This window comes from Orcinus orca, chromosome 6 (assembly GCF_937001465.1).
Source record: "Orcinus orca chromosome 6, mOrcOrc1.1, whole genome shotgun sequence".
Classification (NCBI taxonomy): domain Eukaryota; kingdom Metazoa; phylum Chordata; class Mammalia; order Artiodactyla; family Delphinidae; genus Orcinus; species Orcinus orca.
In genome coordinates, this window is record NC_064564.1 from 64,957,253 (window position 1) to 64,974,013 (window position 16,761).

Genomic DNA, 16,761 nt, shown 5'->3' on the forward strand with positions numbered 1-16,761 from the left:
ATGTGAGCTTCCTACTCATTTGACTATACTGGCTCAATAAGAACCACCTTCAAGATTCAAACAGGTGTTACAGAAACTAATTAAATGCCAATATGAGAAAACGATGAGACACATTTAGAATGTAGGATATTCTGTAAACAACTGACCTAGACTCAAAAAAAAGTTAATGTCATAAAAATAAGAAAAAAGATACAAGGATTTTTATAGGCAAAAGGTAACTAAAGAGAAATAATAACCAAATATAATTCATGAATTTTGAATGATTCTGATTAAAACAAGAGATGAAGGAAATTTGGTGACAACTGGGTTAGTATGAATATGAATTCAATATTAGATCTTATTGGGGATTTATCATTAATTTTCCCATGTGTTTGACTAAAGATGATGCATTTATGTAAGAGAATGTCTCCTTTTTTGGAAACCAAGAAATAATATAAATGTCCTTTAACAGGAAATCAGACAAAGTATGATATATTCATACACCAAAACACTACTTATAAATCAATCCCAAATAAATGATTTCAGTTACTGGCAAATAAGCTGGACGAATTCACAACGTTGACTGAAAGAATCAAGACACAAAACATAGAATATGATTCTATTCATATAAAGTTCAAAATTAGGTAAAACTAAATTATGCTTTTTAGGAATGCATACTTGAGTGGTAAAACTGTAAAAAAAAATGGAAATGATTATCATGAAAGACACAATTGGTTACCTTTAAGTGTTAAGGGGGGGATGGGAGTCATGATTAGGAAGTGGCAGGAGTAAAACTTATATTGGCTGGCAACGTTCTATTTCTTGACTGAGTTGTGAAAAGATGGATGTTTGTATTATAATTATTTGTAAAACTGTGAATATCTGGATTATGCACCTTCCTGTTTGTTTTTATTTTACAATATGAAAGTTAAAAAGGATATTATAAACTCTATGCCAATAAGTTTGACAGTGTATATGAAAGAAACCAATTCCTAGAAAAACACAACCTGCCAAAATGACTAAGAGACAAAAAATCTAAATGTTCTTCAGTCTATTTTAAAACTGAATTGAATTAGTAATCAAGAAAATTCTAGGCTCAGGTGGCTTCACTGACAAATTCAGCCACACATTCAAAGATGAACAAAGAAGGGAAAGAGAGAAATCCTTCCTCAACTTGTCTTATGAGACAAGCATAACCTTGGTTAACCAGGAGAGAGAAAAAAAAAAAAACTATAGCAAACTGTACTCATGAACATAGATTTAAAAATTCTAAACAAAATGTGACCAAATCAAATCCATAATGATGAAGAAAAATACGCTTTCCTTTTCTCCTTACACTAAGTTAAATTTACTTTCTACATTTATCTCCTCAGTGAGAAGCAATGTGTTGAGGATAAGGATTTCCTACTTCACAAACAGATTATTGACGGTATAATGAAGGCAGTGATTTATAACACTATCAGTGTATTACTTATACTGATAGAAATACTTTGATACTTACCTTGATGTAGCTGGAAACAATATTAGATGTTATGTTCTACAGAACCACTAAGTCACATTTTGAGGTCAAAATGGAATTTTATATTTAACAAAGAGTTTTGAAGACTAAAAAGCACTATACACATTTTAAGGCATTACTCTCAGCATCTGATATAATCTTTTTATTTGAGCTAAAACATAAAGCTCAAAAAAGTCAGGTATATTTGTTGTTTTCTAATGTATCCCAAGTGCTTAGAATTGTGCCTGGCACATGGCAGACACAAATATATTTGTTGAATGAATAATTTGTATTCAATTTTACTTCTAAAACCTGAATTATTTGAATTAAAGCAAGAAATTGATTTTATGTATAAGCTTTTAATTTGCTTGTTAACTAAGGCACACCCACTAATTCAAAGGCAAGTCAACACTGATGTCTTAAAAAGAAAGGACTGTTTCCAAAAAAGGAAAACATTCTTCCTGATCTTCTTTTAAACAATAAAGAACCTAAATTTTAACTGATTTAATCTTGTTAACTTGTGACTCAATTTCCTACCACTGAAAAAAAGCTCACTTTTACAAACTTAAACACCCAATCTCCAAAATCTGCCCCTTAGATTTGTTTGCTTCAATCTATTAAAATGCTTTTAAATTTTATATTAAGGCTGATTCATAAATTATGAAAGGCACAATAAAGTTCGTAAGTGTGATAAGAATATCTTACGGTTTAAAAAAAACCCATTATTTTTGGCAGTAAGTCTTAAAATACAGACATCTGTATCAATTACCTCGCACAACCAAACGCCATCAGTCGATACTTGTTATTTACTGCTACACAAGTTCCATCAACAACATCTTGTGGCCAAACTCCATGAAGCTGCTAAAATTAAGAAAAATAGTTAAGATTTAAAGCATGTTCCCCAAATATACTTTTATCAATAAAATTCTCCTTCAATGAACACAGTTTTATAAGGCTTTATATGGTTCTTTATATGGTTTGATCTGGATAGGAAAACATCCCATCAGAACTACCATCTGGATTTTCTCCCTTAAAAACCTCAATTTCATTAACTGGTTCAATACATATTCCCAAATGAGCTCAGTCCAGTGCTAATCTATTCATAAAACACTAAAAAATGGATATCTGACCTGTAAATTCAAATTAAATGAAGACAACTTTCCTATTAAAATGTAAACCTCTTAATGGTAGAAACTGCATCTAATTTGCTCACTATTATTATTCTTGTCACCTAGCATATAGTGTTGAACTTTTCTGATCAATCGAAAATGGTCGATTTTATTTCATCTATCCTTTAGAAGTGATTAATGATTTGTCAATTGCTGACTATTCTCTATTACTCCTTTGCTTTATAGTACAGTGGTTAGTAGCATGGTATCTGGCAGCCTGACATAACATCTCAGATCTACCCGACTTGCTAAAATGATTATTTGACCTTTCCAAGCTTCAGTTTTCTTATCTGTAAATTACCTCTTAGAGTGTTTTGAAAATTAAATGTGAACTTACATACAAGTAACCCACTTAATACAATGCCTGGAATTCAACAAGTTAAGCTTCAATAAATGAATGACATTATTATTAAGCTTTATATGCTACTTAATTCTGAATACAGACACAGAATAGATTCAGCTCCCTTGTCTGTTTTTATTTGTCAAATCAAGGGCATCCTAGATCATAAATTTCTAAGGCAAAGGTCATCATGACTGTTTAGTAAGCACAAAAAATGAGCACACTACAATACAGCACTTTATTTCTGGATTATCACGATAGTAAAATTAGATGATCCAATATAATTAAACTGTTTGAAATATAATACTATAGATTTTATTTAATTCCTAACTATAGAATCTACTATCTAAATATGGAATATTTGCTTTTTTGTAGGAGTTTTATTTATTCTTCAATTTTAATAATAAAACTAGACATTATTTTAGTTAACAAAAATGGCAAAGACAGCATTGAGCATTATTTCTTTGGACTGCTGCCTAGACTGAAATTCGTCTATTCATCTCTATAACAAAAATTTTCCAGGTGCCTACTATTCACCAGGTACTGCTCTAGGTGCCAAGGATACTGCAGATATTCAAACATACCAAAATCCCTAGCTATATCCCTGCTTTACATTTGTTAAGAGACTGACAAGTTTAAAAAACTGTACAGTATCACGTGGGAGGTTAGTAAATGTTACAGAAAAAAATAATAAAACAATTAAGGAGAAGAGAGTATATGGGTGAAGATGTAATATTAAAAGGTCTGCCCTATGAAGGTGCCTCTTGAGGAAAGTACTTTCGGAGATACAGCAGTAGAAAGGCCCTGTCACAGTAGCATTTCTGGCATGTTCAAAGAACATCAAAGAGGCCTGTGCAGATGGAGTGGAGTGGAGTGGAATGGGGGAAGGAGAAGGAATAAATGAGGTAACAGATGAAATAGGGGGCCAGATTTATAGGGCTTTGAAAGTCACCATAAGAACTTTGGCTTTTTCTCCAATTCATATATGGGGAGTCATTTGGAGTGTCTTTAGTTTTTTTTAACCCTTTCTATTATGAATTATAATACATTAGAGAAAAATACAAAAGCAAAAATGTACATCACAATAATATCACAAAGTAAACACTTGTGAAATTACCAGTCAGGCTAGGAATTACCAGTACCCACAAGTCCCCCAACAGTGTCACTCCTGATCAATATTATCCTCACCTTTACCACAAAAGAAACAATATCCAGACTTACATAGTAATCACTTCCTTCTTTTCCTTTAAACCATTAACACTTAAACATGCGTCCACACAGAACTGATTCAGAGCTGCCTATGTTTTTTGTTTTCCTTCAATTTTATATAAGATAGAATCAGAGCATGTACTCTTTTGTGTCTAGCCGCTTCCACTAAACATGTTTGTGAGATTCATCCATGTTGTTGCATACAGCCTTGTTTGTTCATGCTCATTGTCATGTCAAACACTGGGCTTTTAGCTCACTGGGCCTCTGGCCTCCCCTAACCAGTCTTGTTAGCTCTTTACAGTCTTTTTAGCTCTCCAAAGCCGTTAAGCACATTCAAAAAATATTTTTTCTCCAGCTCTTTTAGCTGTCCTCAGCGGGTTTTGTCCTAAATATCTTGTCCTACTGAAGGGTTCTGAGCAGAGGAGTGGCATAATCTGACATATTTTAATACATTTGCTAACTGTATTGAACAGTGCCAAACAGGGGACTTCCTTGGCAGTCCAGTGGTTAAGACTCCACGCTTCCACTGCAGGGGGCGTGGATTTGATCCCTGGTCAGGGAACTAAGATCCCACATCACCGCTCGGCAGAGCCAAAAAAAAAAAAAAGAAGGCAGTGCCAAACAGGATTTTTATAAAGCACTTAAATAATGTCTGATATAAATACGGCATTAGTGTATTTCCCAATTACCAGTAATAGATATGTATTGTTTTCTTGTAATTTATATTTTCTACTTATAACTTATTTAATAATGTTTCGTCTACTTTTCATTATTTTAAATCCTTAATTTACTAGAAAACTTTCTTTAACCAAATACTAATACAAGCTGATATTCAGAAATCAGTCACTCACTTTCCAGCTCTAATATTTTTGTTTTCAGTAAAAACATTTAAATTCCAAACATATGTCAACAAAATGAAGAGGCAATCTACTGAATGGGAGAAAATATTTGCAAATCATATATGTGAGAAAAGATTGTATCCAAAATATATTAAAAACTCACACATTTAATAGCAAAAAAATTCTGATTAAAAAATGGGCAGATGATCTGCATAGACATTTCTCCAAAGAACACACAGAGAGAGCCAAAAAGTACCTGACAAGATGCTCAGCATCACTAACACCAGGTAAATGCAAATCAAAACCACAATGAGGTATCACCTCATACCTGTCAGAATGGCTATTATCAAAAAGACAAGAAATAATAAGTGTTGGGAGGATGTGGAGAAAAGGGAACCCTTGTGCACTGTTGATGGGAATGTAAATTGGTATGCCACTAGAGAAAACAGTATGGAACTTCCTCAAAAAAAAAAAAAAAAAAAAAGTAAAGTTAGAACAACCATATAATCCAGCAATTCCACTTCTGGGTATTTATCCAAAAAAAAAAAAAAAATAGAAGAAGAAGAAGAAAACACTAACTTAAAAAGATAACTGTACTCCCATGTTCAATGCAGCATTATTTACAATAGCCAAATATGGAAACATCTAAGGGCCCACTGATGGATGAATGGATAAAGAAAATTTGGTACACACACACAGGAATATACAGGTGACCCTTACAACATGGGGGTCAGGGGCATCTACCCCCGGCACATACAACTTTACAGTTGTCCCTCCATATCCTTGGTTCCGCATCTGTGGATTCAATCAATCTCAGATCGTAGAGTACTGTGGCATGTATTTACTGAAAAAAACCCAGGTGTAGGTGGACCTGCACAGTTCAAACCTATGTTGTTCAAGGGTCAACTATATTATTTAGCCATAAAGAAGAATGAAATCTTGCCTTTTGCAACAGCATGGATGGACCTTGAGGGCATTATGCTGAGTGAAATAAATCAGACAGAAAGCTGATACCATATAGAAAAATATGCCCTTGAAAACTTAAAATCCTTTCCATTAAACACACTGAACATGAATATTTAGCTTCTCTGACTCTTAAAACCCCAACTTTTATAACAGAAAAGATTTTTTTCAAAATGCATATGTTGGCAAGGACAAAGAATGGGAGAGGAGGTGGTATCAGAAAATTCTGGACGCTGGGAAGCAAGTGGATGAGTAGAATCCTTAACTAGCAGTAATGATGTTGAAAAACAGCCACACTTACATTATAAGGTACACAAAAGGCCTTGGAATTTAAATGTCTCTCAAAAGCTGAACTAAAAGCAGTAGGATTGGTTTAAAGCCTGTTTAATCAGTAGCTGGCACTGCCTACCTCCCAGTCTGAGCAGCTAAGAAATATCCCACCTCCACTCCAATAGAAAACTGGAGTTTTTCTTTAGAGAAAAACAAAAAAATCTCAGTGGTCTCTAGACCACACCAAAAATAGGGATACATGGGAGTTTACATCCTGAATTTGGACCCTCTAGTCTAACTCTTCCATAACTCAAATCCCAAAATACTGGGCCAGCCAGGTACATGTTCTCTGAGAAAGACTGCAGGACTCTTCTCCAACAGACACTGGATACGGAGTGGGGAGGAAAAGAAATAACCCAGTTAGCTCACCCTATGATGAAGATCACAGTCAACCAAACCCACCAAAGCCCACACAGCCTTCAGTGAATCCAAATTCTTATTTTGGGTCTCTGTCACAGCAACCAAATTCATATATTAATGAATCAAATATTAATTAACCATTAACTCTGAAAGGATCTAAAAATAAAGGAATATAGGAAATCCACAGGATGATAATGATGGACAGCCTAAAAATGCAACTGTGTTAAATAGGTATGTATAGTAAGCAATCGTCCAGAAGGCTCCAAGAGAAATTTATTCAAGATGAAACGGATACTAACATAATCAAAATCACAATAACTATATTGGGAAGATGGGAAGAACTTACAGACAGGGTGGGGGAACAGGGAAGTGGGAAGTACATGGTCATTTTCCACAATGGGAAGTCAATGAACACAGCCTAAAAACTAAAAATTACAGGAAATACTCAGAGTAGTGGAGATAAATAGCAAAATCACCAGTGAAGGAATAAAAAGTAGTTGCCTCTGAGAATGAAAACGGCATGAAGAGAACAAGCAGGAGGAAAGGAACTATCATTTTTCATTAACATGTCAATAGAATTGTCTACTTACACTATTTATATGTATAGTTTTGATTAAAAAAATCTTAAATAAGGAAAATAGGGGAGGGGTTTAATAAAGACTAAAATTAATAAATGCAAAATTAAAAAATAAACATTCCAAGTAAATAAGTCATACCTCTGCAGTAAATCTACTTGACACTGGTGTGATAAATCCAACTTTACCATCATTAAACACAACAGCAAACCCATCAAGTGTGGCACAGTATTCCATGTCTCTAATGTGCACATCTTCAAAGCCCAGGAATGAACCTGCTGATGAAAAAAAAAGTACATGAAATATGAATATAAATATAGTAAATTAATTCTCTTGTATTTTTGCTTGCAAACCATATAAGGACAGTTAAAAGGGCAAACATAATGACCTAACAACACTAAACAACTGAACTACTCCTTCCTACTCTCTCTCTCTCTCTCTCTCTCTCTCTCTCACACACACCCTCCTCCCTTGCATAATTAATTCCAAAGTAGATAAACCAATGTTCATCCATAAGAAATATCTAACTAGTTTATATAAAATATTAAACATCTGGTTCTGTCTCATGAAAAAAGTGTAACTACCTCTAGATGACTGGAGATCTACTGAAAAGGGTACTGTACAAAGATTAATAGCTTTCCTCCCATTTGTCATTCCTTCCCAGTGAATAAGATGAAGAAGTCCATCAGAAGTAGCAACCAGGAGATCTTCCAGCACAGACTGCAAACTGTAGAGAAGTAAGCAATTTAGAATCAATTTCCTTTTAAGAAAAGCATATTGGGTAAGCAATGAATATGAGTATAACTGCTCTGGAGAATATTCATGCAAAGATCATAAAACCACTTAACAAAACTGCCATTTATCTACAATTTAGCTATATATCAGCTTTATCAATGTATAATTCAATCTAGAATCAGAAATTCTGAAAAAAATGAAAGACCACGCGTTGCTGTAGTCACAAACCTGATGAATTATGTTTAAAAACTAGACGTACTGAAACAGCAAATTAGAAGATGGAAGGATAAGTGACAGCTGACAAGAAAGGAAAGAGACAGAGAAACCATGAAAAGAACTAATGACAGAATGACAATCCGGAGACATGGAGTGTAGAGGTAACAATCCTCTAACCCTATCCAACAGAATTTTCACCAGTAATGGAAATGTTCTGTATCTGTACTATCCAACACAGTAGCCATTAGCCACATGTGGTGATTATACACTTGTAACATGGCTAGTGTGACAGAAGACCTAAATTTTTAATTCTGTTTATTTTATCTGTAATTTACATTTAAATCACTTCATTTGACTAATGGCTACTGTAGTGGAGAGCATAGTTCTAGACCACAGTATTTCTAGGGTATCAAAGAATCTCACATTGTGCATCCATTCAACAAACATTTAATTAAGCCTGAGCTCTGTGACAGGCACTATGCTGGGCTGGAGATTCAGAGGTGAATAAAATACAGTTTATCCCTGCAGAAGACCTCTCAGCTGACTAAGTAGTGAAAAGTAATTATGTAGTATGATCTCAGCACTTATTGATACTTGCAAAGAGATTTAACAATTACAACTGCACGGCAATAGATGCCTGACTTGTTTACTCCTATAATGCCAAGTCCCTAGGGCAATGTTAGTTACATATGGCACCAAATGTTTGTGGGAGGAAGGTCAAGAGGGAAGGGGAATCCAAAAGTGAGGCTACAAAGATAATGGCAGAGAGAAAGAAAGAGAACCAGTGGAAACTGGTATCAAGAAAGCCAAGGGAAAAAGATGGACTTAAGAAAGAGTACTCAAAAGAGTATCAAATGCTGTAAAAAAAGAAAATTTAAGTGTAAGAAAGAATGAAAAATGTAATGTCTATTTATATACTCTATTATGTACTGTTAAATTTCCTTTCATACTTTAGAAGTTAAGAGTCTATTTCAGAAATATTTTAATCCATAGTGGTGAAAAGAACGTTTTTAATGTTTTCTTTAACTTTTAATTCTTTGGAAAGTTAAGTTCAATGACTTATTCCACCATATATTTCAGATGATGAAGAATTTACTGTACTTTCTTCCCAACTATAAAAATATTAAAAAAGATAAGAATAACATGTCCCCTTACTGAGCTCCATCTCTTGAACTTCAGAGCATTTGCAGTCAACTACAATTCCCAGTTTAATGAAAGTTCACCTTTTAAAATATTATATATTCTTTTATTTCAAATTTATATTTTAGTGGTAAAATTTATGTGTAGCATGTGGTGGCTAGAATATAAAAACTTTGTTTTAGACCTGATATAAGAGAGGCAATTTAGTGGAGGAGTCACTGGTTTACCAGTGGTTTTCATTCAGCAGGAGTCAGCCTCGGTTTTTTCAAACCACATTCTCCCTCTCCCCAGCTTGTATCTCCCTGGAAGAATCACTGCATATGACGATTAGGAACAAGATCAAGGTTACCCTCCAGTAATTTAATTGCCTTCTAGGCAAAACTCAACACTTCTCTGACAAAGTTAACAGAATTCAGAATCTCTACATCATCATCATCCACAGTACTGTGATTAAAAATGACCAGATGTCTGAATAAACAGGAAAATGTGACCCAGAGTCGAGAAAAATCCATCAATGTAAACAGACTCATAAACAATCCTGACGTTGGAATTAACAAATAACTGTGACAAAAATGATAAACAATCTATAAAAAGGATAGATTCTCCCCATTTAATTGAAAGTAAACAAACTTTCAATTAAAGGCTGATATCAGATGTTAAAGTACTGAATATTTCCATGAAGTTTAGTAAATAGGCCTTGTTTCAAGTCACCCAAGGGTCTCTCCCCACGGATTCCCATTCTCACAAAGATTTAAGAACTAAAGGATTAATTCTTGCCACCTGGGGGATGTTAGGACCCTGTACCAATAATTTATACCCTATGTCTTCATATGTTGTACTGACTTTTATTGAAAATCACCCCTACGTGTAAGTACACACAAAATACACATAAAGATACTCTAAGTTATGCCCTTAGAGAGGCATAACTATGCCTCTAGTTATGGCATAGTTATGCCCTCTACAATCACTGACTTCTATGGGCTTTATTAACAGCTATGTGGTATACCACAGGTGTTTGTTATTGCTGTTGTTTAATTTAGGATCTTAGAAGTAGAATAATAGGATTTGGGGAGGAGAATAATAGGATTTTGGAATCTGATTAATCAAATATTCTTAATATAAAATGAATAATTCACAATTACCGATTCTCAAATATGTAAATATGTTTAATACCTAATTAACATTAAATACTATATATACTACATGGGTCTTTCTAAGTGCCTGGGAAGAAGGAAGATAATAAACTGTAGTATTTATTAGTATTAGTTAGAAATAGACTAAGAGTTTTAATTATAAATTATATCAGTTCTTTTAAAAAAAATTTTAATTAATTAATTAATTTTTGGTTGTGCCAGGTCTTAGTTGCAGCCGGCGGGCTCCTTAGTTGTGGCATGCGAACTCCTAGTTGCGGCATGCGAACTCCTAGTTGCGGCATGCACGTGGGACCTAGTTCCCTGACCAGGGATCAAACTGCATCCTCCGCATTGGGAGGCAAATTCTTAACCACTGCACCACCGGGAAGTCCCAGTACTTTTAAACTTTCTATATATTCTCTACCCTCAATTAATAACAAGGTGTAGATGCTTAACATTAATCCAATTCTTTCTTCAATCAAAAATTAAAAGATGGCAGACTCTTGCAATCTTATGCCTATAAGCAACAGCATAATCATTGTCCCTAACTTTATTTGACTAATTTTTGGTAGTAGGAGGGAAAACAGTTGGTTTAAAGGCCAAGTTTCATGCCCCCTCACTCAATTCAAAAGTATACAGGAATTCTCCAATCAAATTTCCAGGAGGTACATGTTACAGGTGCTAATAATAACACTGCTCTGAAATGCGATCATTTTACTGAAGTTCTGAGAGAAAATGAGAGATTTCCAATCATCTAAATTAGTAGATTAAAAACTAGCACCTGACAAGTTAAACTTGTACAAGACAGCAGGAATTCTTTTTTTTAAGGCTCTTTTTCTATCCTATATCCATGAACCACACAGTTTTTGCCACCAGGTGGAGATAGAAAGCCATGCTTGTACAGTTCCATCCAGCTTGGAACCCAGACATTCAAAATTTCCTTACACAAGTTACACTCTTGAAAAGGATCTCTATTCTGAAATAAAATCTGAGATAAAGAGTAACCTGAACTCAATCTCCTGTAGCCCTGATCACATTTAAACAAATAAAAACAACAACAAAAAGGCATTCTTTTTCTCTGAGGAGACTTAAAGTAAAAAAAAGATAGATTAAACAAGGCAATAGCCAGCCACTTGTATACAATTCTATTTAACATGTTCTAGTATCTGTACTGTATTCTAACAAGAGAAATGATGAAGGAAGCCTTTAGTTAGAACTGTGAATCAGAAGAATTTAAGAAACATATGTATTACATTCATATAGTTTAATATATTCACGTATTGTATCCATATTGTATAGGTCAACACTTAATAAGACTACATAGTAAAAAGTCTTTTTTCCAAAACTGTCCCCCCAGCCACTCAGTTCTCATGCCCAGTTTCTTACGTATTCTTCCAGAACAACACATAAACTACCACCACCAGCTCGCTTTAAAATAAAATAGTAGCATTTTTATGTACAGTATACCTCACTTTTCTTAACCCAACAACGTATTTGGGGAGTTTTTTCAAGAAAAAGTGCCCTCGGGCTTCCATGTTGGCCCAGTGGTTGAGAGTCCGCCTGTCAATGCAAGGGACAGGTTTGTGCCCCGGTCCGGGAAGATCCCACATGGGGCGGAGCGGCTGGGCCCATGAGCCATGGCTGCTGAGCCTGTGCGTCCGGAGCCTGTGCTCCGCAATGGGGGAGGCCACAACAGTGAGAGGCCCGCGTACCGCAAAAAAAAAAAGAAAAGAAAAGAGAAAGTGCCCTCAATGTTTTTACAAATGCATATGAGTATCTTTTTAAGTAACATGTACTATGTTATACCATTCAAACAATTCTAGATCTTATCAAAAAATATAAATTTCTAAATAAAATTACAGTTGGTATACCCAAATTGTGGGCTTTATTACAGTAATTTAAGTATAATAATGTACCATTTGTAAAATTTTACATTTTTATAAGGGCTAATCAAGAATATTTAGGACTAAAAAAAATGATCCTCAATGAAAAATAAAATCAACTTTCTTACTGCTCATGCGATTAACAAACTACACTGTATATTGTCATCACAAAATGCTAAATTTAACCAAAGTACTGTACCTCATGATGGGTGCTTGCAAATCCAATATTTTCCTCATCTCTAAATTTAATGCTGGAGCACACTGTTCTTCCTTAAAATGGGGTGTCCCCTTCACTTGTGGACTTCCTCTAAAAAAAAAAAGCAAATACACAGGATTAAAGAGAAAGATACTGAATTCTCCTCCACTCTGTGACTAATAGCCAATCAAATAAAGTAACACAATCAAACGTAAAAATCAGGTGTTCATCCTTTAGATTCTCAAATGAAAAACATACTTAAATTCCACTATAGCAGACATATCTATTTATCAATTAGAAATAAATGTGTCTGACCAGTGTAACTTATATTGGGGGGAGTGGGAATGGAGGGAGAAGAGAGAGAGGAGCAAAGAATCTTAGGGAAAAAAACAGTAAAGACAGAAGTTAATTCTCAAGGGAACCAACAGACATTTAAAATGACTGACAGCCCTTTCTGAGTTGAGCAACTACGAAACTTATATACCATTCTATTATACAGTGCATGTCCGAAGTGATCAAATCGTCACTTCATCTTCCCTTGCTCCACACCTCATTCTTGATTCCTATCCTTTAGGTATGTATCAGACTTAAGGTCAGATTCAGGGATGCAATTAGGAGATGTTTTACATTAAGTGGCAAAATGGGTAAATTCGAAAACTCCTTGGCACTAAATGGCTGCACTAGAGTGGCTAGGTCAATGCCAACATAATTGAGCTGTCACATACAAGCCCTCAAAAGGACTATAAAGCTGTTTTGGAATCTTTATATCCATATGGCATTGGACCATTCTTTCTCAATGCCTGTGCTAGAATTTAACAGCTATCTGTCTCTTCTCTTACTATCAGCTATCACTTACTTTAGGCAACAATTAGCCTGCCTACATCATCTTTCCTTCTCATCACCTACAATCCTAGAAACCAATTTGTCAATACTATTAAAACTAAGTGCAAAGAATCTAACAAGTTAAGGTTCCTAGCTTTGTGAAAATTATCTGGATGCTCAGAAAATTATTTAGATGCTTATTAGTTTTAGATTACTTTCCATACAGAAACCTGGTGGTGCTTTATTACTATCCTGCTCTGCTACTGCCATGACCTGGAATATTTGATTCCTTCTACGTGCCTGAATGGCTTAATTGGCTAATTTTTAACCAAACATGTTCATGTTCAATTGGTATGTTTGATATGACAGCCCTTAAAAGGACATCATGAGTTATTAGTTTACAGGAGTCATATCTGAATTGCTAACCACACAAGACACTGTGATGAATTTTCTGAGATGTTCTCCATGTACATCTAGTTTTAAAGTTATTATTCAAAGTAATACATACACATAAATAGTCAAACAATGCTAGAAGGCTTATGACAAACAAAAATAACTACTGAAGTAGTCTTCTTTCAGTGAGGAGGCAACCAGCTTGAATTCTTTGAGCTGTTATCTTCTTCTATTTACCTGCGTATTTTTTAAACCACGTGTTTACACTGCTTTAACATCATTAATTTTAGACATTAGCTTTTTATTCTCATTTACCCATTTTTTCCCATCCTCCTAACATAATTATACCAAACTGTTTTCATTATGATGATTACATAAATATTTTTCACTTCTGGGTCAAGTAGTGTTCAGTAATCTTTCCTTAAATAACTTGGTAATTTTCCACATGCTTTCATTTGCTTGGTTTTCTTCTTTTTTTTTTTTTTTTTTTTTTTTGCAGTACACGGGCCTCTCACTGTTGTGGCTTCTCCCGTTGCAGAGCACAGGCTCCGGACGTGCAGGCTCAGCGGTCATGGCTCACAGGCCTAGCCACTCCGCGGCATGTGGGATCTTCCCGGACCAGGGCACGAACCCACGTCCCCTGCATCGGCAGGCGGACTCTCAACCACTGCGCCACCAGGGAAGCCCTGCTTGGTTTTCTTTAAACTTATACCTAAGTCATCTCATACTCCTTAACAGGTCTGACAAAACAATTCTCAATACAATCTTCTATGTGGTCAAACCTGCTATATAGCTTATGATTTCCATTTCCCCCCTGCCCTTGGAGGCATCCCTCTTTATGCCCATTGCCCTACTAAGTCTAATGCACAGCTATCAACATGATATTTACTTTGTCATCATCCTTATGATTTCTTTGCTTCTTTCCTACATTGAACTCTTTATTTTATAGATCCTGTATCTTCCTCGGTTCACATATTCTTGGGGCTTTCTGGAAAGGTGCATGAGAAGTAAACTTAGAACTCTCAAGTCTGAAATGTCTCTATTTTATTATGACACTTGAATGAATGTCCCCTCAAAAAAGACTATGATAAAGTTGTCTGAAGACATTTCTTCTGCCACTGTTCTATATCCTGGGAGGGTCTGTCAAATGTTTCTTTTAATGCTTTTATTGAATTTTTAATTTCTGCTATCATACTTTTCATTCCAGGAACTTTCTCACACCCACCTCCCCTTTTTTCTTATAGCATCAATTTTTTTTTTAATTAGGTAATACCTGTTTAAGGTGGTTAATTTTCATTTCCCCAAAGTGTTTTTGTTCCCTATATTGCCTATTTCCTCTGAGTTTCCTTTTTTCTGTTGTGTGTCTCTATTTTACGTTAGAAACTTTCCTAAGATGGATAACATCTTTCTTCATGTTCAAGAGGTTAATGAGAAAAAACTAATTATAAGTTCTATGTGTTCAAGTTGGGTTGTCAACTGGTGGACCTCAGGGTAGGCATTTTTGTTTGAGGTCTTCCAATATGAGAGGCTGTTGGGTCATTCATCGGGAGTGATTTAATTTCCCTAGGAAGAATCCCTCAATCAAGTACAGAAGCCAGAAGTCTGGAGCCAAGCAGCGGAAGAAAGCTTGACATCCTACTGTTCAGTACAACAACTTTCACTTAATCCCCATCTTTAGTTTAGCATCTCATCCTTGCCCTACTCTGTGTCTGGAATCCCTCTGGTTTAATCAGACATCCTGTCTCCTGTGAGGTGAGAATATAGAAATCCTATTCCTTATTCAGATTTTTCAAACAATCCCCATTTATGGCCCCTGGTTCACTCCTATATTCTGTGGTACTAGTACCTGAGCCATTCTAGGGTTTTGCAGATCAAACATTCTAGGGTTCTAGGGTTTTGCTTTTCATCAATATCATATATGTAACGTTAGGCTCTCAGGTTTGATATTCTTCCTAAGTCATTTATTTTTTCTCATCCAATTTTTAGGTCATGGGTTAGAGATACCTCCAGCTCTCATTAAAGATGAAAACAGTATTTCAACTTTTTGTTCTGTTGGTGATTTTCAAGAAAAAGGTGGAAACCTCATTACCCATCTTGAAACTGGAAACTATTTTCCTTTATATAAATACTATCATTTATTAGAGCTAAAAGTATTATGATAAGAATTTTATAGCAAATTTAAGTAAATCCTGACTTCGCAATGACTTCCATTATAAAATTAGGAGATAAACTTCACAGTATAATTTCCACCCCTTCCTCCAAACATACTAAAATGCAGTAAACTGTTAAAAATTACATTAACAAAAAAATCTAACTTTCTGATCAAAAATATTATTACTTATAGTTCAACAGTAATTTGAGAGTACTGCATCAGATTTTTGGAAGGGAGAGCCAAACTATGAAGAGCACTGAATGCCAGGAGGAAAAAAGGCAATAAATTGAGCAGTTACCAAGTATGAGTGTACAAAACGTTCTGCACACATTATGTCAACTGATTGATTACAATCCTTTGAGTCAGGCGTTATTATCTGTATTTTTCCAGAAAAGAAACTGAAGCTTCAGTTTATTATTAAGAATTTTATTTATGGTCACAGAGCTAGTAAGGTGAAGGAGTTAAACTGAAAACTAGCAGAGTTAAAGAGACTAATAATAACCTTTGTGTACACAAAGAAATATTACAATGAATGCTAAAGAATGGACTGGTGATAGAGTGGGGAGGGAGTAGTGTGTAAATTAATTAGGAGACTGTTAATAAGAGTACACAAAGGCATCTACTAGCAGTGGCAGTAGAAATGTCTTTTCAGACAATTTTATCATAATCTTTTCTGAAGGGATATGATAAAAGCATATTGAGAATTATAGTTCCCGGTCATTAACAGAGACTTCTCAGAAACCGATACATACAATCACATTGTATGCATACCTGGTTGTCATTCAAGCTATTGAAACATAATATATTCTTCATTCTGGGGTACAGAGAG

General features: G+C 34.9%; 1 protein-coding gene across 6 annotated transcripts in view; it reads right to left on the reverse strand.

The window, feature by feature from the left end:
• The window catches only part of RIC1 (RIC1 homolog, RAB6A GEF complex partner 1), a 136,573-nt gene that overhangs the window by 41,915 nt on the left and 77,897 nt on the right, over positions 1-16,761 (reverse strand). For 4 of the 6 annotated variants that reach the window (XM_004279111.3, XM_033404408.2, XM_033404410.2 and 1 more), the window contains 4 exons: positions 12,569-12,676; positions 7,847-7,989; positions 7,404-7,540; positions 2,247-2,338 (listed from right to left, as the gene is read on the reverse strand). In XM_004279111.3, the coding sequence (XP_004279159.1) occupies positions 2,247-2,338; positions 7,404-7,540; positions 7,847-7,989; positions 12,569-12,676 (480 nt within the window). The remainder of the gene's footprint in view (positions 1-2,246; positions 2,339-7,403; positions 7,541-7,846; positions 7,990-12,568; positions 12,677-16,761) is intronic. The other 2 variants (XM_033404406.2, XM_033404407.2) reach the window with 2 other exon arrangements.